Raw genomic sequence first — 25,113 nt, 5'->3', positions numbered from 1 at the left:
TCTGATGGCAAAAGTACTTTAATTACATACTGTAAGTAATCTGTCATTATTTATTGTCATATTACAGCCAACTGCTTTATACCTCTACTACAATTTAGAGGGAAATCTCTACTTTTTCCTTCACTGCATTATCTGATAACTGAAATTCTTATTTCACTGATTATTCTCCAGTGTAGACAATTGAACGTACACAATATGATGCTGTTGTTTATTAAACCAACCACATATATATAGTAGCTGCAACACTTAGTCAATTGATTGTGAACAGAACATTTTCGCCACATATTTTGATAACGAGTTTAGATTTAGCTTTGGATATTTATATTTTCTGAAAATTGAGAGCTACGACAATAATACGCCAACAAATACTCTCTATACCTTATCAAGCACATGAATACTTTAATAATAATGTTGATTATTACATAATTTTGTGAGGTAACAAAAGTACTTTTACATGGTACTACTTTGACTTGAAGTAATGCAGTACAGAGACAGACCGGTTAAAAGTACTTTTACATTGTATTACTTTGATTTGAAGTAATGCAGTACAGAGACAGACCGGTTAAAAGTACTTTTACATTGTATTACTTTGACTTGAAGTAATGCAGTACAAAGACAGACCGATTAAAAGTACTTTTACATGGTATTACTTTGACTTGAAGTAATGCAGTACAAAGACAGACCGGTTAAAAGTACTTTTACATTGTATTACTTTGACTTGAAGTAATGCAGTACAGAGACAGACCGGTTAAGAGTACTTTTACATGGTATTACTTTGACTTGAAGTAATGCAGTACAGAGACAGACCAGTTAAAGGTACTTTTACATGGTATTACTTTGACTTGAAGTAATGCAGTACAGAGACAGACCAGTTAAAGGTACTTTTTTGATCATTGTATTACTTTGACTTGAAGTAATGCAGTAAGTATGCAGTCGAGCAGACCAGTTAAAGTACTTTACATGGTATTACTTTGACTTGAAGTATGCAGTACGAACAGACCGAAGAGAAGTTCTTTTGACAGGAGACAGACCAGTTAAAGGTACTTTTACACAGTAATACTCTAAACTTGAAGTAATCCAGTACAGAGACAGGTGACTGGACTCCGCGGTGTCGCGCGCCACAGATGCGCCCAGGGAGCTCTTAGCGTGCACGAGCGCGGCTATGCTCTCTCGTGCACGCGGAGCTCGGTGCCGGTGGGACAGACTGAGGACACCCGGGGACTCGAGCTCATCTTCGGCCACTGTTCCGCTCAAGTCGTCGCAGAGCTCCGGGAAGATGTCTGTGAGGAGTCCGCACCGGGAAACCAGCAGCTAGCGGCCGCTTTCAGAGTGTCGCCCGTCGGATGTTGAGTTAGAAAGTTTCGCTGCGGGGATAAGAAGAAGCAGAGGGACCGGTGTCCTCTCACGTCAACAGCCCCGTCTCCCTCCTCCATCCTCCCGCTGTGACTGTAAGCACGACCCGGGAGGAGCTGGGAGTTTGATCCGGTTGTTTTTTCACCACTTGTCCTTGTGTGTTGGGACTTTTCTGAGCCATGTTGTGGAGCAGGTGCCTGGTCCTGCTGCTCTGCTGGGGGGCCAGCGGCGGCGAGCAGCAGGCGGATGAGAGGGACGGAGCCTCGGCCGAGCTCCGGACGGACTCACGGAGACAGCGGTCCCCTCCGCCGGTGGAGCCCCTGGACTTTGGGTTCGTGCCAGCGGCGGTGTATGACACCCACGCTTACTACGAGCCGGGGCCCGTAGGGATCCTCTTCCACATGGTCCACGCATTTCTCTACGTGGTTCAGCCGAACTTCTTCCCCAAAGGTGAGATGATTATCCTCGTGTGTGTGTGTGTGTGTGTGTGTGTGTGTGTGTGTGTGTGTGTGTGTGTGTGTGTGTGTGTGTGTGTGTGTGTGTGTGTGTGTGTGTGTGTGTGTGTGTGTGTGTGTGTGTCCTCCATCCATCAGCCCTGGTTCTGTCTCTCATCCCCAGGATTTCTCTCACATGATGGGGGATCCACAGAATATTATTATCTCTATTTAACACTAATTGTCATGTGGACAAAAACACTCAAATGTATGATTTCCAGCTTTTTTTTATTTTCCTCTTTGCCTTGTGTTTAAACCCCCAGAGAATGTTGATTGTGTTATAAAGAGGATAATGGTGAGATAAGAAAACAAGATAAGATGGAGCTTAATTAATCCTGTTGTGTGTTTGTGTGGCACATGCTGATTATATATAGTTAATCAAATAAAAACCAAGGCCTACACACAGTACATAGTGTATATGTGTAGTAGAATAAATGATAAATGGAGAGAAAATACACATTTCAGCGTAAAAGTACAAATGGAAAAAACTGCATAAAGTTCCATCAATGTTACAGCAGGGTAGAGTTACTATGCAAAGATCTATAGGAGGATGCATCAGTGTTAAAGTATATGTCACAAATGTTAGAAATAAGACAAACATGTATATTTCGAATTCTGATTCAGTACAAAACTATTTATCAATGTCATCTTTTGATTTTGTGAAATGCTGAATATTGTCACGTCTCTTCAAATGAAAGAATCTGAGTTGGAAATCGAACTCTTCAGACATGAACCGCTCACAGGTCCCGAGCTGTGTCGACTGGTCACAGGGAGACTCGGCCTTGGGGCCATTGAGGTGGGAAAGTGCTTCGAGGTGACGCTTCTAGGTGAACTATAGGCAACTCTTTGGTGGAACACAACCCGACTGACCTGATGTACGTCACTAACCAAACAACAAAGTCCAAAAAACACTCAAACTCCCAGAGAGGGGGGAGGAACGATCCCCACATGTGCACATCTGCACCATAGCATAGTGACTTAACGCATAACTTCCGGAAAACACTTCTCCAAGTGGCGGCCTTCATCTCCTACTGGTTCGAGAGAGCATGTGCGCGGCGGGACTGCCACGATGATGCCGTAAACCAGAGTTATGAGCATATTAATGGGATCAATCGCTGTCAGAGCTCACAAGTGATTTCAAGTTGATCAGGTGGGTCACATGATCAATGCGATCGGAGTGAATGGTGACTCTCTGGTTTAGTACAGTAACCCCAGTGATTGATGGATAGAGCTCAGCTACTTACGACTAAACGCCGTTGGTTTGCCGGGTTTGTATGCACAACTGTGAGTGGTCACGTTGGATGATGACACGGTGCAATAGGATTGAAGGTTTTAAGTTGCTGCCATTTTGGTGTCCAGGGTTAGGGCTGCTGGCTCGGTAATCAATTAGCAGATCAGCGATTAGAGGAGGCTTTCTCAGTCACCTGCATCACTGCGTAATACCTTAATCCACTGGACCATATGCTGCTGCTGTCGGGGACTCTCCAGTGTGATTCACCGTCACACACATGCACAGGTAGAGACCACCTGCATGTCCCGTCGCTCCCTCCCCCCCGACATCATGTGTCCAACGTGTCCGAAATCATGGTTAAATGGTCGACACACATCTAATATGAAGCCTGTTATTACACAGTTTCTAGCTGCTTAGAGGCTTTGGGGTTGGCAGCCTCATCTACCAGCTCCCCTGAGCCCTAAATATATAATAAGCCAATTTTTGAAGCTATAGAGTCAATTGCTCTATTAAAAGTAGTGATCAAACCGATATGTGTGTTTCGGGAGCTGATGCCAATATTTAGAGAGCAGGGCGGCTGAGGCGTAAAATACTTGTTTCATATGTGAACGACAACAATACAACAATAATAACAGAAGAGACACATAATTGCTGAACTAGAATCATCATTATTGAACAGTAGTCCATTATTCTTAAGATTAAAACAATTTCAACTAGATTGTAGCTTCTGCCAAGGCTCAATAATCCCATAAAAGTCATACAAGCTACATTGAATTACACTCACTCATTGATATCATTCGCCCAAACATTCCTGATTTTTTCTTTATCAAGATCCATGAATTGTTCCCTGGGAAATCAGTGTCTCACAATGTTAAACTTCCTTCCAACAAGTTCCTGTTAATCTGTCCATTCATTTTTATGTGTTATTTTGCTTACAAACACGTATACAAACTAACGGACGGGGGTGGAAACCTGCTTTGCGGAAGTTAATAGCGGAAAAATGGGCTTTGTGTCTGTTTGCTTGAGTAAATCTAATCTTTGTAAAGTACTTATTAAGTTGAATTGAAAAGAAATATCCTGTGAAAAAAAAATGCCAGAATAACTCCCAACGAATTGGCCTGACTGATTAATCAGTCTATCAACAATTAAAATAAGTGAATTAGGAAAAAGCACAAGCATCTTCCTTCTGAAACCACTGTGCATCCAAACCCTCACAAGATTTCTGTGGATGTCAGTATTTGATTATTTGAGTTAAATCAGTGTCTCATTCTCACAAAGCTGAAACTGCTCTAAACTTTGAAAGTGGAAAACAAAGCCTGATTTATAAAACAACCTCTTCAGATATAGTATTTGACGCGGAGAGACAGAATCATAAAATGTTTGTAAAGTTGAGTTTCGCTTCTCCTGACGGACAAGAACTCACTCAGGATTATTAATACCCGATTATTTTATTATCTCCGTTGCTTTATAAGATACGACTGTTAACAAAAATGATAAATCTTTGATGTGGCTATGTTGGGATAAAAAAACGACGCAGCATTAACACAATTTACTGAAAGAATGATGACATTCGACTGCTTTTCTCTCCAGAACAAAATAGAGGCACACACACACACACACACACACACACACACACACACACACACACCACACACACACACACACATTTCTCATCTCAGTTTGCTTTTAGAATATGTAGATGTCTCAAATAATAATTTCCTGTGACGCTGTTGTCAATGGTCAGGGTTCCATCCGGAGTCAGGTGGAGAAATGAAAAGTGTTGTGAGGGAGAGCAGAGGAAAAGTACTTGACGGATTAATCCTGTCAGATCAGTTCAGTAATCACTTAGTAACGTGGCACAAAAAGCTGTGCATGTGCAAAATGCTCCACAAATTTATTTAATATTTTCGATGTTAGAGAGTTCCCTGCTGGTATTTGAGTGGAAACACATAATGAAGAAAATTGCCAGTAGCTGTAAACTGGATGGTCAGTGGTTCCCGACCAGCAGCGGCTCAGGCGTAACCTCCTCCTCCTCCTGACTCACTCATCCTTCAAATCTGTGTGAAGGTTGAATTTAGGGTGAAGAAGCATTTTGGCCTCTTTCACTGTGTGAGGAGTCCATGTCTTCTTATCCCCCTGATACACTACAGGCTAGATTAGAGGATTAGCATCCGCAGGGCCAATGCTACCACTGTGCCGCTACCACTGCTACAGATGGCATTGTCACACACACACACACACTCACACATACATGCACAAACAGAAAGTGGGTCATAGTCCTGGTATTTGTCTGTTTGCCTTAATTACTGTGATTGGAAGTAAACAGGATGTTTATCATGGAGCCAGTGTCTTAAATCAGATCACACTGAGGTTAAACTCAAATTGTTTTTCTGATGGGAAGAGAAAAACATTTGTAAGATAAGGTTTGAATTACACTTTCATTGTTTTTAGGTTGGTAACTTAAACTGTAGGTGTCTCTTGTGGAACTGAAATTATTGTTTGAACGATCAATTAGTCAATCAACAGGAAAAGCAACAATATTGATAAGTAATTCATCACTTCGTCGTTTTTTAATAATTACAAAACCTTAAACAAATTCACTTCTAACTTCTCAAATGAGAATGTTTGCTGGTTTTCTTTCTCCTCTAACTGAATATTGTTTGATTTGATATAAACAAGCAGTTTAAGTACAGTCAGCTTTGGCTCTGGAGAATCAAGAGGTGTATTTGTCTCATGTTTGTGTAACCTTAGTTACTGTAGACACTGTTTTTGATTAATAGTTTAAACTTATTATAATAATATTATATTCATACTAATTTCTGTTGCATATTAAGTTGTCTATTATTATTATCTTAGAATTACATTAATTATATAATACATTGTTTTATTGATCCAGAAAAATCATTTATTGAATTAATTATTAATAAGTAGTTATTGCATATAACTATTATTGGTAAAATGCTTCATATAATATTTATATAAATAATTGGATTTTTTTATTGGATTTTTTACATTTTTATTGATGTATTTAGGTTTATTATTTAAAGGAAAAGTGAAGATAAAATGAAAAGTTGTTTATGAAACTCTTTTTTCGAGAAATAGAACATGATCCAGCATGAAATCAGGGTTACGTTTTATTCACAGAACTTTCTCTCTCTTCATGTGATCTTAAACTATAATTTCTTCTTATATACAGAACACCATGAAAGGGAAACCATGGATTCCACCTAATCTTCTAAGTTGTTTTGCTGCAGCTCGGCTGTGGAGCTTTCTTTAGCTCCTGCTGCCATTCAAATACATACAGTTCTTCTTACTTAGTCAGACACACAGGACAGTCAATCGTATTTTAAGCAACATGAGGGCTACGTAACTGTGCTTTGGCAAACCTCACATGACTTATGCAACGCCTTCTGAGCTGCGGCCAACAACTTCACCTCCTGTTAACATCATAGGTTTTGACAGAACACTTTGCCAGAGAAGGAGGGACCCTGCAGCTCACTTCTTACGAAACCTTTCCAATCACAACAATGTCCATTTATATGCTGCCATCACCAGCAGGTCACATGATCGATAACAAATACCAAATATATATGTTCAATTAAACAATTTAATTGTCTTGTGAAATAGTCGATAGATAATCAAACTGGTGGACGTCATCACGGCCCTCTAACTGTCGTCTGTTTTATTTAATCTTTGAATTGAATTGTGATGGAACCTGCTTCTTTCAAAGGGAGGTTAAAGGGGTCCACTGTCGGGGGTGCCCTCCAACTCACCTGGTAGAGCGGGTGGCCCACATGTGGAGGTTCGAGCCCTCCTGCAGAGGCTGTAGAATCTGTTCTGACCCTTTGCTGCAGGTCTGGTCCAGTCTCTCTCTATCATTTCACTTTCAAAAACGCCCCCAAAAAACATCTTCAAAATAAAATGTCCACTATTCAGGAACATGGAGAGACCAGGGGCGGAACCAGGGGGGTCCTAGTTGAAGTAGTCTTCAAAAAATATATTAAATTATTAACAATATTGAGATTAATTATGATGATTTGTTAAGAATTTTTATTTTCTAAGCTTTTTTTGAATGAAGAAGAATTTTCAAAGTAAACTCAATGATGTGTGGCTTTGCTCAAAGCTTTAGCACTAACAGTAAACGAGGAATTACCTAAATGTGAACCTTACTGAATCAGGAATCGTGTTGGACATATGATTGCCCCCCCCCCAGTGCAAACTGTGGCCCCTTAATGGCCCCAGATTCAGAAAAATCCTAGATCTGCCACTGTGTCCAGCAATATGTGTCGACTCCCATCATCCCCCCTGAATCCTTTCTGTGTCTCTGCTGTTTAAAACATTTAAAACCTGTCTTACTTCCCCTTGAAAACTCTTATCATAGTAACATTTAATCGCGTCAGGGGCGGAATCTAATCATGCAAGTGTTTGTTTGAGCCGCCTGTGTATTGGACTGAGAGTGTTATTTTACCTTTGACGCCTCTCATGTAAAAAGCAGCAGAGACGGTGGTCAGGTTGTGTAAGGCCTCGCAGTAATCTCTCCGAGCATGTCAGCGTGGAGGATTGTGCTCGACTCCATTTACATGTTACAGTAGGAGGGTTGTAGGTTCGGTCTTACAAACCACTACAGATAACCAGCTGCAGCGTTTCATGGTTCACTGCTCGTGCTTTTTAGTCTCACGCCGCCATTTATAGTCCTGAGAGTGTTTGTTTGATTGTGGATCCAGTGTTTGCGCTCATTGCTTTGAATGACCAGGTCAAACTGGGGTTCTTTCATTGATTAGTCGATTAAGAGTCAACAGACAAACACAAAATGATCAGGAGCGATTGATAATCAAAGAAAAGTTGATCTATTACAAATATCTCCTCAGAGCAAACACGAAAAACAAGGAAATATCACATTAACCGAAGAGAAAGTCTGCTTCTGTCGCACTGAGTTCATGTTGGGCAGTGGGCTCTTCATCCTTTCAGGTCTAATTCTAGTGGTTCTCTAACCCCCCACCACCACCCCCCACCACCACCACCCCCACCACCCCCACCACCCCTGCAGCCCCCTTCCTTTTTTTGCCACAACCACCTCTCATACTGGGTCACTGAACTAAGCTGTCTAAGCTTAACTGCCCTCTGCGGCTAATGCTAACTAAGAAGCTGAGCAACAACAGGTGGTGTCAGATGTGCTCCTATGCTGCATCTGCAGAGCGGACACGGACGTCTTCACCTCGACGTGTCGGACCCAGATCAGTTCTTAGTAAACGCTCAAACACAGGTGCAGCCATTGACGAAAATAAGGCCGACGCTAACCACCATGAGGAGACGATACCTAGAGGATTAATCACGTGGTCACAAAAGATTCCCAGTTCCCTTTCCGTTTCACTCGCCACAAAGTCCCTCACAGCTTTAACAACCTAAAACCTCCTGTGATTCAGAGGCCGTTTTGTTTGCAGTCTGTCATTCATCAAAATAAATATATTTTAGCCTTTGTTTTGTCAGTGCAGAGAGGAAATTCAATCTGAAACGATTCGTTGACTGATGAAAAATCTGTTCATTGTAGGATTAGGATAAGAAATCTCAGGTTGTAGCTTCTCAAAAGTGAAACATTTGTTTGTTTCCTATATCATTAAAATACCCAACAAACAAAGGATAGAGGCCAACTTGAATTTTCACTATTGTCTCACATTTTATTGGCAAAATGATTAATTGATTAATCAATTAAGTTGGACAGGAACAGTGTTTATTGATCAACAGACAAAAACCTGTAAATGAGCCAGAGTCAGCTTTATATTTCTTCTTTGGCAGTTCTTAAATTCAACCTGAAATAGTAAAATAACCTTTCACATAAGACAGGTGGTCTGGTAGAGCATTACAAGGTATATACCCTGAACTAACAGTACAACACACCCACGATTCAAACAATGATTAAACCATTGGCCATGAAATAATCGTTTATTATGAAATGTGACAGATGACGAGGGGGGGGGGGTAAACAGACGTTTGGTTTACGCAGCACAAACAGTTTAAACTTTACCTCGTTGATAGGTGAGAAAACAGATGGTAACAAACACATTTAATCACATTACATTTCATCTTCATCATGTGTGTTCTCACCTCACGTGTGTGTGTGTGTGTGTGTGTGTGTGTGTGTGTGTGTGTGTGTGTGTGTGTGTGTGTGTGTGTGTGTGTGTGTGTGTGTGTGTGTGTGTGTGTGTGTGTGTGTGTGTGTCAGCTGTGTCAGCATTTACATGCTAAACTGGCCTCCATCTGCTTGTCTACTGTACCGAACACAGACATTTAATCAGCATCAGAAATACTTTTTGATCCAAGGGGGAAATTGAGTTTCGTTACAATTCTTCCAACAAAGAGTATCAAAAAAATGTATACAGAGCTAGAGAATTGTAATAAATAGAAATATAATATAACAAAAAAAGAATGTATGCATTATACCACTATATATGTATGGAAAGAAAGATTATATATGATTATATATGTATATAAGCATAATACAGTATATAATACATACTCTTCCTCCAGCTCTTGTTCCATTCAGCCACATGTGAAAGATCTGTCTAATAACTGGAAATGATTTTCTTTGTATCTCCGGGCAAATGAGCTCACTATTTATTTTCTATATGTTTGCATAAATATATTCTTGTGCACACACATTGTTGTTTCTCTCAGTTGTATTTTCATTCACAACAGCTTGTGTGTAATAGTTTAATTCTTTGCTGTAGATGTTGTCAAATTTGACGTATAGCATACGTAGCATGTGTGAGGGTGTATTTGCTTACATGCGTGCAAGCGTTCCGTCGTGTGTGTGTGTGTGTGTGTGTGTGTGTGTGTGTGTGTGTGTGTGTGTGTGTGTGTGTGTGTGTGTGTGTGTGTGTGTGTGTGTGTGTGTGTGTGTGTGTGTGTGTGTGTGTGTGTGTGTGTGAGAGTGAGAGAGTGAGAGAGAGCAGGAATCTGTGTTCACCTGCTGACTAACAGTCTGGGTGAGTTAGCATCCAGGTAGGCTTAGCGCTGGCTGACCTATATAAACAAACAGACAGCTGGACGGGGCTGCAGAGCTCGTGGCAAACACACAGTTCAAACAAGTCCCGCAACACCAAACTGTTACATGAGGAGATACAGTCACACTGCCACTGTCTTTATGATGTCTCTAATGATTCACATGATCTGTGTCGACATCCAACTGCCTGTAAAACATGATTTTGCTGTTTAGCATCTGTAGATTGAAATACATTAATTTGTATTATATGTTCTCTGTTTCTTTCAGATATGATTGTTAAAATCATTCAGCAAAACATGGGGGGAATCAAAATACAGGAATGGAGAAAGGTACGCTTGATTCAAGTGATGATTAAAGATGAATTTAAACATGAGTTCTGTTCCTTTTTAACACATGAATTAACAACTGATTGACATTTAAAATGAAGCCTTTGTTGTTACACCTTTGAGAGACTTTGTTCTTGCAAATATAAAAACACAAATGCACTTTGTGTTGCACTGAAAGTTCTCTTCAGACATTTTAGTCTCATGCTGTCATTTATTTGTGTTTCTCTACAATATTGTGAGTCTCGACCTTATGATTTCAGGTGCTTTGAGATAATGTAATGCTTTGATTTGGTGCTATTCAAATAACCTGATTAAATTGGACTGAATTGAATGAAAATGAAATAACAAAGCCTCATTGCACAGTAATAAATCTCTTAAATAATGTATTTATTAATGTAATGTACATATAAGTATGGGATCATATTATCACATGATGCTATTAAGAATTAACTTATTTGACCCTTTTCTTCATGTTGCCTTCTCATCATACTTTAGAAAACTGTAATGTCTTGGTCGTCACACTGACTTTGTTCTTTCTTTTCTTTTTGCTGCGGTGGTGTGTTTGTGTGTGTGTGTGTGTGTGTGTGTGTGTGTGTGTGTGTGTGTTTGTGTCATGGTGTTACAGCCAGATAACGTCGTCCTGTTGCTACAGGTACATTTTCCACCACACTTTACAATTTTCATTCTCATGCAAAACATGTCTCTGTAAAGGCCAAAGAGTGAAATAATAACAATTCCTCTCCCTACAGTGGATCTACTACGAGGCTGGATTCCTCATATGTTCCACCATCGGTATCTTGTTCATGGTGCTCACCCCGATCATCGGCATGTGTTTCTGTGTGTGTCGATGCTGCGAGAACTGCGGAGGGGAGATGCACCAGAGACAGAGGAAGAACGCCGACTGTCAGAGGGGTTTCTACACCGCCTCGCTCCTCGCCTCCTCCATCTTCATCATGTGAGTGATGTTGTTGATGCTCTGTGGAAGTAAGAGATACGATCAGTTAGGTGTCACTGATATATCACTGTGGCTGACTGTGAGAGGCCTCTTGTCTGAATCAGTGCTTTCACATCAAAAACATTCACACACAAATACATTTGAAGATCTGCGGATATGATCTGAACTTATCATAGTTCAAAGATGGGTCCAAAAGACGTCCCTCTCGATCATGGTTTGATTTGATGAAGATCTTTGTTGTTTTTTTCACTACACACAACTGCTGACATGTGGTTTTCTTTCTTTGAATGTCAGGTTACATTTCCTGGCTCATAGTATTCCGTGATATAAATTGTATTATCGTTAAAGGAGAGAGATTGACAGAGAGAGATTTTGATTTCTCATTTAAAGACTTTATTCACGAATGTATAAACGAATGAAGAAACCGGCTTCTCCAAATGTGTCTGACACATGTAAGCTTCATTCAGCTGAATGTCTGAAGGTCTCTGAGTTCCACCCAGCCGGGATCTATCTTCATATGACGATGCTTCCCTCTGCTGGTGAATAGTGGTTATAACACCCAATCTGTCTGTCTATGTGTGTGTGTGTGTGTGTGTGTGTGTGTGTGTGTGTGTGTGTGTGTGTGTGTGTGTGTGTGTGTGTGTGTGTGTGTGTGTGTGTGTGTGTGTGTGTGTGTGTGTGTGTGTGTGTGTGTGTGTGTTTCAGTTTGGGGGTACTTGTTGCATATGCTGCCAACCATAATGTCAGCATGCAGATCAAGAGCACTCGCCGATTAATTAATACCAACATCAGGGACCTGAAGACATTCGCTAACAACACACCTGCGGTATGTACACACACACACACACACACACACACACACACACACACACACACACACACACACACACACAGGTGCAGGTGGCAACCAACGTCAAGGTGCATCGCCGCCATCACATCCACAGGTTTTCCTGGTCTCTCTCTCTCCGCTCTGATTGACTGTGTGTGTTTTTTTCTGTTGCAGCAAATTGACTACCTGACAGCTCAGTACACCACAGCAAAGAACAAAGTCCTGTCCGACCTCGACAGTGAGTGGAACTCAGGCTGTTTGCACACAGCGTTGGTCTCATGCCTCTCTCTCTTTGTCCTGTTGTCATGAAACCTTTTGACGTGTCCGTGTTTCCCCGACAGACATCGGGCCGCTGTTGGGCGGGAGGATCCACAGTCAGCTGGAGAAGGAGGTGGTGCCGTCACTGGACAATGCCCTGCGTATGGTCGGAGGTAACACGGCCTCTTTGTCAGCCTTTAGTGTGACCTCTTGTTGAGCTGAGACAAAGCAATATGGAGGTCCACAAGCTGAAGTCTTTTAGGGACATCATTTCACCATTTTGTGGTTGTTTTCTCCTCTTTTGATCCGCTCATATTTTTCTTTTCATCCAAAGCAAAAGTTGAGGGGGCCATCAAAGGTAATCAGAGCTGAGGAGGAATCTGTGGTGCAGTGCTCGTGACTTTGTGTTGGTGTTAGAAACAGATGCTGATCCTGAACTACTCTGTTCTGTCGTGGTTTTCCTCTGTGGATTCTCATGATTCTGATAGTCCTGTCCTGTGGTGTGTCTTCATATACAAAGCAACATTACTATTATTTTGGCCAGTGTATATTTTTTCTCAAAAAATTGCTCCCTTGTGACTCAGTTCCATTCCTCGTCTGTTGTTTGCAGCCATGCGGGAAACCAAGGAGGCCCTGGAGAACGTCAGCTCCTCCCTGGAGGTGCTTCAGGAGGGGACGGGGAAACTTCAGGCCAGCCTGTCGGGGGAGCGGGCCTCTCTGTCCAACACCCTGTCCGACCCCGCCTGCACTAACGGAGCCGTCTCTCACACCTGCAACACCATCCGATCCACGCTGTCCCAGCTGGGGGTCAATGCAAACTACATAGGGGTACCAACGGCCACGAGATTAGAAATCAGAACCACACAGATATATATTAATTTGCTACAATGACTTCATAGTTTCTCATCTTCCTGTTTTTTCATTCCGCTGTTCAGCTTCCAGATGTCAATCACGCTTTGGCCAATGTCCAAACAGTCCTGAGAACAGATCTCAGCAACATTGTACAAAAGGTCAGTCTCCGTCTTGTGTTCAGCTCACCAGATGAGAGCCCACCAGATGAGAAAAGTATTAATACCAGGTCTCGATACAGAGGCCTGAGGATCAAATGTCATTGTCCAGATCCAGATCACATCTTAATACCAAACCCTTCATCCTAAACATGAAATAAAATATATACAGTGTTTTTTAATGATCTTTCCTCTCTTTCTCTTCACTTCCAGGGTTACTCATCCTTTAACGACACCCCGAGTCTGGTTAAAGAGCAAACTAAAAATATTGTCTCAGGTACAGAAGTGTATATAAGTATATATGTGTGTTTAGTTTGTGTAAAAACAAATACTAAGCTTATTTTAATTTTATGAACTTTCCCTATTCACTTTTATATTCTCTGTCTTTCTCTCACCTTCACCTGCAAACTGGTGGATAATGAAACCATAGCTCTTCCTCGTAAGTTCTCCTTTCTGCCTTTTTACTTTCCGTTTCTCTATTTTTAGGGGACAGGGCGTCTAGTTGAACAACATGTCTGTGTCTGTCTCTCTCTGACTTTTCTGTTTGTCTTTTTTGTTTGTATGTGCGCAGGAGTGAAGGGGATGTTGGATAAGATCGGCACAGAGATCAACAACTTCGCCAAGATGTTCCCAGTGGAAGCGTCTTTGGCCAATTTCACCACTTTCCTCAGTGAAGGGCAGAACAACATCGAGGCCTTTTACCCACAGATCGACCAGTTTGATTTCTACAGGTTTGTGCAAATGTGGGGCAAGAATTTTGACATCTATCGCCTGAATCTTAAAACAGAGCTAACAGACAGTGAATATTATAAAAATATTAATAGCAATAAACTTTATTTGCATATGAAATTCAACTCAAAGTGCTTTAAAACACATGAATACATACAATGAACATAAAAACAGTCCAAATGAATGATGATGTTTCTGTGTGACTGGTTGATGTGTTTATAACAATGTTTGCTCACAAAAATAATGAAGCAATTTGATTCTGCTGCCTTCAAGTGGCAACGAAATCTGTTTTTCTAGGTTTAAGGTTTGAATTATGATGAGAAGCCTTCAGGAAATTCATATGAAGCATTAGTGTCTTCACAAATGACACAGTGTGTGTGTATGTGTGTGTGCTGCAGGTGGATTGGCTGTGTGGCAGCGCTTTGCCTGGTCGTCTTGATCTTGGCCTTCAACATCCTCGGACTGTTCTGCGGCACCTGTGGCTACGATAAGCAGGCCTCACCCACAACCAGAGGATGCCTATCAAACACCGGTGGCAACCTGCTAATGGCGTACGTTACGTTACTTTTCCATTAGATACACTGATAGTGGTTTTCTTGGCTACAGAATGTCTGCTTAGAGAACAACTAATGAAAAGAACTTTAATATGGAGCTTAAATATCATTTAATTGAACTGAAAGAAAATCCTCAAAGAACGGGACTAAGAACTAACGTTTGCTGCGTCTCTTGCTCTCTCTCAGTGGGGTGGGCTTCTCTTTCCTCTTTTCCTGGTTGCTGATGGGCGTCGTGACCACGTTGTTTGTTGTTAGCGGCAACGTGGAGAAGCTGATCTGTGAACCGCTGGCAAACCGACAACTATTCCAGGTACTAATTATGAACACTCGCTTCCCGATTAGTCTCATTTTGACTCTCGGAGACTCTGTGGAGCAGTATTACATAACAGACAACACTGTGGCTCTTTGTGTGTGTGTGCGCGCGTGTGTGTGTGCGTCCGTGTGCGTGTGCGTGTGTGTGTGTGTGTGTGTGTGTGTGTGTGTGTGTGTGTGTGTGTGTGTGTGTGTGTGTGTGTGTGTGTGTGTGTGTGTGTGTGTGTGTGTGTGTGTGTGTGTGTGTGTGTGTGTGTGTAGATTATAGACACACCGTACCTGGTTCATCCTGCCAAGAGGAACTTCCTTCCTGGGATGCTGTTTCAGAATCCAAACATTGACTTGACTTTGGGAATCATGTACAGGTAACATGCCAACACTTCATGCGTGCATACTGTGCCATACCACTTTTAAAAGGAGCTGACTGGTTGAAATACATTTTTATATTTATGTAAGGATACATGAACATACTGAGGTCTACTGTTCATGGTAAAAGTGTCATCCAGCTGTATTTGTGTTGTAGGGAGTGCTATGAGAACAACGGTCTGTATCAGGCTCTGCAGCTGGAGACCATGTTCAACATCAACTCCTTCCTCAACAGAACTGTGGTAAGTGAGCGGCTTAAAGCAAAATACACAAAGCGGGAAAAGAGCACAAACACGCCGATGGGCTGAAGGTGTTAACATGTGAGTTTGTTTGTGTTTGTCTTGTCACCACAGTACAACAAGGACCTGGCCAAAGTGTTTGAGAATGTGCAGGTGGACCTGCAGGACATCGCCCTGCTGGAGCAGGCCGGCAGAGACAACCTCATCAACTTCGCCAACGCTGGAATCGGACAGATCGATTATGAGACGTACCTGTCTGAGGTAATCCGCTCAAATACAGACTGAATTCAAAGTGAAATTTTAAAACTGATTTTAAAAATGAAAGTCTAGACATTGAAGATATTAATCCAGTTAATCTTGTGTCTCGTTGTAGTTAGCCAAAGGGGTTACTCTCGTGGATCTCCTCTCCTTCGCTTCTGACCTGGAGGCTCAGGCTGACCAGCTGGTGAGTGTCATCATTACTGTGCCAACAAGTTACAACACCAGTGTTACAGCAGCCAAAATCATATAATAAACTTTATTTATTTATAAAGCACTTTTTAAAAACTTGAACACACAAAATCTGCGAGCCTCATCTCCTCAGGTAGGCAGATAATGCAGATTATAACAATTTTGTTTGTTTAAATTTGGAAGAGACGTTAGTTTAAACTGATGTGAGTGATACATGTAGTCTCCACAACCTCCCACTGTACAAAAAGGAAGCAAAAATATGACATCTGAGGTGACGACATCTGGAGCCAGAGTCAACACAGTAATGATCAGCTGTCAATGATAGTACTTGTGTACTTTTACTTTTTAGTTCGGTCCATGTCCCATCCACCACTAGGGGGCAATCCAGATGATTTGGCTTCACTTCATGGTGATAGTAGTACTAGTCCATCATTACATACAGTCTATGGTGGTAAACAATTTGTCTGAAAGTTTTAATATCAGATGACACTGCATGGATGTGTGTACCTCCATTACACCAAAATAAAAAATAAAAATAAAAAAACGCTGTTGTACATTGTTCCAAAGATGTAGAAAAGATCATGCACACAAACTTTCATGGCTACTTATGCACCAACATCTGGAAGTTCAATGCATGGCATAACATTGCACCAGAAAAGATGCAGCATCAGCATCTCAACTGCCAAAATAAAGAAGAAGAAGTAACTAGCTCGTTCACCCCGGTGTCACGTTTCCAACACTCCCGATGAATGTCTCTGTATTCTGCAGAGTCATTTGATGATTGTATCCATCCCCTTTGCAGACAAAAGCCAGTTTTTAGTGGATGTTAGTAAAAATGAATCTTCTACCTTGAACCGTCATATTTTGTTTACGGTAACAATGATTGTAGGTCGATTGTTTTTGAGCTTCAGGGTGTTGAAGACTGGCGGAAACCAAATGTGTATCCAGACTACCTCTGTGCAAAAGAAATAAAAGGTTTCCCTTCATGCTCACCAATCAGGCTGAACAAGCCGCCCATTCACTCACGTTTATACCGTATACATTCACGCTATAGGGCCTGTGGCACATGGGACATGGCACAGAGGGATACGTGTGCTCATGTGTATGTTAGGAAGGGAAGAAATAATAAATCACTCGGTTACTTCTCATTACCAGATGGACCTGAAGATTGCATTGTACGTTTTTGTAGGAACGACTGCAGTTAAGTCAAGTATCATAAAACTCATGTTTGTTTGTTTGTTTGTTTGTTAACAGCCCCGTGGCGCTCTGGAGAACGCGCTGAGAGGACACGCCAGCAGCATCAGACAGATTCACAGAGAAGTGGTGGTGCCCATGGAGCAAGCAATGGTGACCAACTCTCCCACTACACACACACACACAATAACTCCACCACACACAAGGAAATATACCAACAGATCTTCTCCCACCACCAGCGACACCTTTCTCCAACTCTCAAGGAGTTCTGGATTTCAAACTTGAGATTTATTCCTTTCATTTTGTCTGTTCAAAATGTACAAATCTTTATTTGTTCACCACATAATCAGCACAATCACACATTGAGGATTACAGATCACGTGAATATTTCATGTCACTAAAGAAGTCGCAGTAGTTTTCTGTGTCTTTGCTCTTCCCCTCAATGCTCCTTCTTTTTTCTCTTCCTCCTTTCTTTCACAAAATGACGACAGAAATATGTCCGAGCGCGGGTAAGCCGCCGTTGATGCACGGCACGTTATCGGTGTATCGGTGTTTGCCGTAGCAACGTGGTTCAGCAGTTTGCGTGTTGTGAATTTGAACATGCAGACATTTGAACATACACTTGTTTTGTTTGTTAACAGTTTTTGTTTTATTTCTTCTGACGCAGAGCACGCTGAGCCAGAGCATCAAACAGCTGCAGAGGACGTCCAACGACCTGCCGGTGAGGAAACTCACACAGACGGAAAAACAACGTTGTTTATCTTTAGCGGCGTATTAAACACAGAAACACTCCAACAAATGATTTCTTTCTGTCTCTCAGGTGAAGGTCAACAACATCCTGAGTGCCATTGATGCAGCAGAGTACCTCATCACTCACAACGCCTCCCATGTGGTGAAGCAGGTATGAGATTTCATGATAAAAGGCTGTGTCAGCTTTTTTATAGTTGAGCTGATGATGTGACGTTCTCAAAGGTAACCAGTGTTAATAGTGTTTATCTATTTCGAAATTAGATTTAAATTAATGTCAGTGCAGTTCCTGTTATTTTAATAATAACATGCCAAAACTGCATTTCTATGGTAATTTGACTTATTTCATGTTAGACTATTAAAAATCCTCCTTATTTATGTTGTTATTTGGTGTTTGGAACAAATATTTTAAAACTTTGTGTCTCTGTTGTCTTACAGGAAGCAAAGGGCTACATGCAGAGCTTAGTGGGATACTTCAAACAGTACACAGAATGGGTCAAAAACTCTGTGAGTATTCTCCCTGTTTTTCTGGCTTCTTGAAGGTCACAGGTCAATTTTCAGCACAGGATACGTGCGCAGTGGGAAACTCAAAATAAAATCATTACAGTGTTCTTAATCATTTCACATTGAATTAAACGAATTGTTTAGGTTTCAGTATAGTACAGACGCTTTAGATATTTTCCTGAGTGTCACCAGATTTTTTTTAAGAGAGATCAGGCAGCAGGAAGTGAAATGTTCATACTAAACAAGTTCTGGTGACACAATTGTTTTCACATGATATGTATACGTGTGTGTGTATGTGTGTGTGTGATCATGTGTATTTTTCCTTACAGTTAACTGCAGAGGTGGCTCAGTGTAAACCCATCAGTAACATTGTTGACAGCATCGAGATCGTTGGGTGCAGCTTCGTAGTCGATTCAGTGGTAAGACACTGGAACGTGTGTGTGTGTGTGTGTGTGTGTGTGTGTGTGTGTGTGTGTGTGTGTGTGTGTGTGTGTGTGTGTGTGTGTGTGTGTGTGTGTGTGTGTGTGTGTGTGTGTGTGTGGGAGACTTTTGGAAGGAGCTCTGAATTTTTTCGACCACATGTATGAGTACAGTATGTTCTCCGGCCTCTACACACTCGCTCACACACACTGAATTGGACAGAGCGTGTTTTGAGGCAGGGTGGCGACTTACATGCACAAAGATCCTTCAATGTTTTCACCTGCGGCCCAGAGGAGCTGTGATATTTATGTTTTACCTATACATCATACATTAATGGTTTGTGAGAGCCTAATAGGAGCTCAAAGACGCCACAGACTGTGACCAGCAGCTGCACATGTACATATGTGCTGCATGTGTTTGTTTTTATGTTCTGCTCGATATTTGCACATCTTATATTTTTGCCTCCTAATGTGTGCATGTCTTGTGTGTGTGTCTTTGTGTGAAATGGAGCAGGAATAATCTGTAGGGCTGCAAATATCACTATATGCATTCATATTTTTATGGTGAACCGTTTAATCTGCAACTCAAACGATTTGTCAGTTAATCAATAAATCAGTTGACTGAAAAGTAATTTTGCAAAGATTTTGACGAAATGCTAAATTTGCCGGATACATCTTGTTGATCAAAATGTTTTTTTGCAGATGCAGTTTAGTGTAATAATCTTGTGAAATGATATGAAATCTTCAGATTGCAGTACTACTGACGAGATAATTCAGGAGCAGTCATTTCTGCTTTACCTTTACCACAGACTTCGGACTTTTTAACTTTTACATTCACGAAAAAACATATTTATCACACTAGAGGACAGAAAAACTGAAAAAGCATCACGTTTTCTTTGAGATTTATTATTATTAACTCTAAATATCAGTTTTAAAGAGGTTAGTTCATTTTCATGGTCAACTTGATAAAAATGTGAAAACTTACAGGTGAATTTGTTTTTTCAGAACACGTTCTGGTTCGGTCTGGGAGGCGCCTGCATCTTCATGATCCCCAGTATCATCTTCTCCATCAAACTGTCCAAGTATTACAGAAGGATGGACACAGAAGACGTCTTTGAAGAGTGAGACCGGACAACACACATGCACTTTTAGTTAATAAAGCAAAAGACAGATCATTCTTTAGCTTTACTGCTAGCTTCTTAAATCCTCCCGGATGTCGATCAAAACCAAATTAACGGATCCTCTTCTTCTCTCTGTCCTTTTTCATTTTTTCGGTTTCATTGTCTTTGATCCTCCTCACATTTTGTCGTCGTTTCATTACCTCATCTCTTCTCCAGTACCTCTTACCCGTGGATTGTTGCACTTTGATGTGTGTCTCCTCTTCTTCCACGTGCCCTCTCTCTTTTTTTGGTATATTTCACACTTCAGTTTTGGATCTCTTCTTTTCTTCTCACTCCTTCCATCTGAAATCACGTGCACGATCTTGTCTCTCTTTGCATGGATTCCTGCTTCGTCGTCCTCCCTCACGTCACTCTCCCATTTTTCTACTTCTTATCCATCAAGAGTGACGCTCTCTGAGGATCTCGCCTTCCTTGTTGCTTTCGCCAGTCTTCCCATTCTCTTTCTCACCTGTCCACCCCTCGCTCTTGTGTTGCAGTATGGGTAATACAGGTAATCATGGTGGCCAAGTGATCGATATCCTTGGAAACCTCTCTGGGGTCAGGTACGAGTCGTGCCCACCTAATTTCCCTGCTAGCATGCTGCGGTATTAATCGGTGGAGGGATATTTTTCTGCAGACAGAACTAAATGTACAACATGAGATTTTTTCACAAATGTTAAATTTCCCTTGTGTATGTATGTATGTGCTTGTGTGTGTGTGTGTACATGTACAGTAGCTCCCCCTATAACGACACTCTGTTCCCTCGGGCCTCTGCCCCCCCGAGCTACTCCGACTGGTGACCCACAGGAACGTTCTCCCTTTTGAAAGAGGTATTGGTTGTTGATTATCAGTTACATGTATTCATCCACTAATCCACTTCGAACTGAAGTCACCATCTAACAACCTCCAGCCATTCAACCACCTTCGGTCTGATGTGACTGACGTTTCACCGTCTTCCTGTTTCTTTCATATCAACTGTTTCGTCCATTCGTTTTCTTGAACCTTCGTCCATCACCCCAAATGTTCCATTGTTTAAACGGCGATGAGCTCAAGGCCCCATGTCTGAAACTGTGAAGACTGTAACATGTTCGTCTTTGGATTTGTTCAGCGTGTAGGTCCCTCAAAGTGAACAAGCATTTTTACTTTTGTTTACTGTAAAAGAACCTTCTAAAGTGGTGTGTATAAATATATAACATACACAAGATATATACACTGATACAAACATATATAAACCTTTATTTTTTATTATATATATATATTTTAGGAAAGAAATGGCTAGCATAACTTTTAGCTACTGATCACATTGGTCATTCCTCAGTCTTCTCGTGATTATCGTAGATTTAAAAAAGAAAAATAATATCACAGATGTATCGATTTAGTTACATCTGGGATTTGTATCAGTCTTAAAGGTCAAAAAAGGATCCCATACCACTAAGTTTTTAATTTGCCTTTTTATCTTTTCCCTTAACCTTTTCTACTTTAGATGTTTGTTATGCACCAAATTTCCTTGTATGTTGAAAAACCTACTTAGCATTCAATCCGATTCTGATTCTAACGCACTAACTTTCCAAGAAATATGCAAGACTCTAGGTCTTAGTCGTCCAGGAAAATAAAGATGTTCATAAATTTGATTTCCTTTTTTTTCTGCAGTGGACAAGAGAGCTGGAACTGAGCTTCCCCTTGTGGTAAGTTTTCATTGTTTATCTCAGTGACTCTATATAAAGATGGATGAAGCATCTCCACGTCCTCTGATGGACAGTGAAGCGTCTTGATAAACAGTTGATCTCATCATCACTCACCATAGAACACATCGCAGGTTATTTCTAACGTGTGCTCTCTCTCTCTTTTTTAGGATCACCGGAATTTCCAGCTTTTCTTTGATCATGTAACACTTCCAGTGACAAAAGGGAAGAATGAGACCAATCAAAGAACTGTGTGGTGAGGACGTCCCACCCCCCCATCAACCCTTCAAGCCATTTGACAAGGACCTCTAACACCAGCCAACTGTAATTTATCTCCTACACACCAGCGTCAGTCCCACAAGCACAACAACAGTCCTGCCAGTGTTTCATACTTAATCAAACGTCAGAATTTTTTTTCTGAGTAGTTAGTTTGACAGATAGAGAATGAATTTGTTCTTACATTGTTACAGTTTTAACTTGGTGACACATGTACATTTTTTACACTTTCAAAACTTTTGAAAGTTTTATATATTTTTGGTAATGTTTGTTTTATAAAATGTAAGTAGCTTTTTTTTGTAGGAGTAGCTCCATTTTCTTTTCTTTTTCTTTTCTCTGCTTGGTGAATGTTTGTAACGCAGCTTGCATCGTTTCGCCTCTCCAGGTTTACACTGACCAGATTGATTCTCAAGGAATTTTACATTTTGATAAAGACACGTCTTCACATTTTTGCCAAATGTTTGATGAGAAAACACCACTCCTAGATATCTATGTTGAATACCAGCTGCCAATTAGCTTAGCTTAGCATGTGCGCAAAGAGTCTATGGTCATGCTAGCGGTCGGGCTTTAAGCTAATGTAAATGCTAACAAGCTCACAGCTGCTATGTTTACCGTGTTCACCATCTTTGTTTTACCTGTTAGCATGCTAACATTTGCTAATTAGCACTAAGCAGAGTCAGTTGGAGTTAAACCAAAGTACTTGACTAATATTATTTTGACCTGATGATGGTGCAAGATGAAAAGTTACGTAACCAAAGCAGCATGAATGTTATCTATCCAAGAGTTATCGATATATTTTAGTCTGGACCAAAGTGGTGAGCTAACAGTCTAACGTAACAGTTAACGTGACTAAAGCGTCAATTTGGATCAACAGGGTTTGTTTTTGTACGTATTAAAGAAACGAGGGAAAGTGTTAATTTGGTCGATTTTGTTACCACGTTCGCGGGGGGGCCAGGTCAACTCCTCTGCCCCCGGTCTTTATGCTTCGCTAGGCTAACCGTCTGTAGCTTGATATTTGGCTCCAAACTGTACATGAAAGTAATATTGATCCTCTTAGCTAACTCTTGGCATTGAAGCGACAAAGGTTATTTCTTCGGTGGCCGAGAGACGCACTGCAAATGAAGCAAAAAAAGAACTCATGCAAATTAAGAAAGCAACTTCATCAATTTGACGACACATGAAGTTATTGAAGTCTGCTACTCGTCAGTGTTGATGGAACTTCACAAACCATTGAGCTTTTGCGTTGAGCTCTCAGCTACCGTATATTTCCCTCAAAACACAGAACAAGGAAACTGGCTCAGTTTTCCAATCTTTGAGAAAAGAGTTAATCCTGGTCCATGCTACTGCAAGAGGCGACACGTTACAAGCTATACACACACACACACACACACACACACACACACACACACACACACAATGCAGCCGGAGTTTATGGCGAGGGCGCAAATTTGTGAATAAAAACTTCCGTCCAATAAGCTTTGTTTTTCTTCTATGTTCATAATTCATGAGCAACCATTGTCTGGACTCGCACACTTAAGCAAAAAATACACAAACACACACATTTCTTGTGTCGACGGCTCATAAATCACCCATCAACTATTGAAATTTTACATAAGCTCCGTGCCTCAGGTACGAATGAAAAAGGAGCTCATCTGCCAAGAAACACAGAACACGCGGGAACATTCATGTAACATATGCAGGGCTGAATACATGCACACACACAGCAGCCAGAAGGCTTCAGGTCTGTAAGGGGGGGGGGGGGTTAACAGGGTTTGCGGGGAGCAGGGGGCCTTGGCAGTGCCTGAGGTGGCGTGACGCTGCTGCATCCTATCACACTACAGTGACTTACTTTAGAGGGAACATCTGTTCCCCACAACATAAACACACACTCTTCACATTGCTTTCCCCGTGTCTCTTACAGGGGAACTGTTTCTCCTCCCAACCAGATTGATGGCTGTAAAAACAAAAAAAAATCCCCTGAATGTACCGAGGGCATGTGTGCATATGTACACATGTGTACGTGTGACTCTGTATGCAGCAGGAACACGATACTGTGGACACACTCACTTTTTACGGTGTGTGTCCACAACAACTGCTTCATATATGGATTATTTAAGTCGCTTTAAAGACAGTGTCTGTTTTCGTGTTCAGTATTGAAACTGTATTGTGCAGTCAGGTCTGGTCGTGAAATCAAGTTGCCATATGAAATGACACCGGTTTACACATTACATTCAGGTTTAATACGTAGACTGTAAATAAAGATGGACGACACGTCTCCACTTGTTCTCATTATCCAGAAATGAAGCCAAAATTTCCCAGATATGCAAGCGCTGCCATCTTGGAACGATGACATCAGAGTCTGCGCAGTAGCGATCGGAGGGGGTGGAGCCCCAGCATCAAGGTCCCATAAGATGCATGAGTTCGACAGAGTCCTCCTTTTTATCGCATCAAATAACTAATTAAAACCGTGTATTACCGTGTATTTCGGCTTTTTAGTTTGGCCCATGTCCCATCTGCTAACATGGAGGAGGCCGGTTTTATGACCTTCACTGCAGCCAGCCACCAGGGGGCAATTGAGAAGCTTTGGCTTCAGTTTTGGGGAGCTGTCATTTCTCCAATCTTTATATACAGCCCATGGTTTAATCTGAGGAAAAACCTAACTTCATAAATAACGTGTAATGATAAAAATAAAAGTAAAAATAATGTGGTTTTACGGCTCATTGAGGGAATGTTTCTTGTCCAGGAGCAGTGACGTCCAGGAATCTGTTGACGGTGACGATTTCACCACAGTGTTGATGAGTTTTCAGTTTTTTAACAAGTCTTCAATTGCTTTCACCAAGTGGGAGATATTGTTAGTGCCAGAAATCCCCGATTTACGGAGCGTGCACACCAAACGCAAAACAATGAGATCACATACAAAGCCAATGCAAAGACGAGAATATATGCAAAATATGTGCCACTCGCACTGGGCAATGCTAACGACACAAATGACGGGAAAGAGCCTCGGTTAGCGCTGGAAACGTCAGTC

The 25,113-nt window shown here is 41.3% G+C and overlaps 1 protein-coding gene across 7 annotated transcripts; it reads left to right on the top strand.

Annotated features, from left to right (window-relative positions):
- The first annotated feature begins 1,159 nt into the window (after window positions 1-1,159).
- Window positions 1,160-23,560, top strand: prom1b (prominin 1 b). Of its 7 annotated transcripts, XR_004694482.2 has the most exons (29): window positions 1,161-1,803; window positions 10,346-10,407; window positions 11,030-11,056; window positions 11,154-11,359; window positions 12,065-12,185; window positions 12,363-12,426; window positions 12,530-12,619; window positions 12,781-12,804; window positions 13,057-13,274; window positions 13,382-13,456; window positions 13,667-13,730; window positions 13,884-13,892; window positions 14,025-14,184; window positions 14,581-14,733; window positions 14,923-15,046; window positions 15,310-15,413; window positions 15,572-15,656; window positions 15,768-15,914; window positions 16,027-16,098; window positions 17,358-17,450; window positions 17,789-17,806; window positions 17,965-18,018; window positions 18,118-18,198; window positions 18,483-18,551; window positions 18,878-18,967; window positions 19,973-20,088; window positions 20,861-20,957; window positions 21,778-21,812; window positions 21,980-23,560. XR_004694482.2 is itself a non-coding variant. In XM_035146353.2 (28 exons), exons 1-27 carry the CDS (start codon window positions 1,533-1,535, stop codon window positions 21,797-21,799), a joined length of 2,619 nt encoding a protein of 872 aa, XP_035002244.1. In that variant the 5' UTR covers window positions 1,162-1,532; the 3' UTR covers window positions 21,800-21,812; window positions 21,980-23,560. The 7 variants fall into 7 exon arrangements, 3 of the variants coding, with proteins under 3 accessions (XP_035002230.1, XP_035002253.1, XP_035002244.1); XR_004694484.2 differs by lacking the exon at window positions 12,781-12,804 and having other exon boundaries at window positions 1,160-1,803; XR_004694483.2 differs by lacking the exon at window positions 17,789-17,806.
- Window positions 23,561-25,113: the final 1,553 nt, after the last annotated feature.

Source organism: Hippoglossus stenolepis, chromosome 2, assembly GCF_022539355.2.
Source record: "Hippoglossus stenolepis isolate QCI-W04-F060 chromosome 2, HSTE1.2, whole genome shotgun sequence".
Taxonomy (NCBI): Eukaryota; Metazoa; Chordata; class Actinopteri; order Pleuronectiformes; family Pleuronectidae; genus Hippoglossus; species Hippoglossus stenolepis.
This window is presented reverse-complemented; position numbering and strand designations above follow the sequence as displayed.

What these genes read in the sequence shown, in the direction of transcription:
- prom1b (XM_035146339.2), top strand. Translation starts at nt 1,533, where the DNA reads ATGTTGTGGAGCAGGTGCCTGGTCCTGCTGCTCTGCTGGGGGGCCAGC. An exon ending in ACGTCGTCCTGTTGCTACAG is followed by an intron (nt 11,057 to 11,153) that starts GTACATTTTCCA and finishes CTCTCCCTACAG; the next exon opens with TGGATCTACTACGAGGCTGG. An exon ending in CAGAATGGGTCAAAAACTCT is followed by an intron (nt 18,552 to 18,877) that starts GTGAGTATTCTC and finishes TTTTCCTTACAG; the next exon opens with TTAACTGCAGAGGTGGCTCA.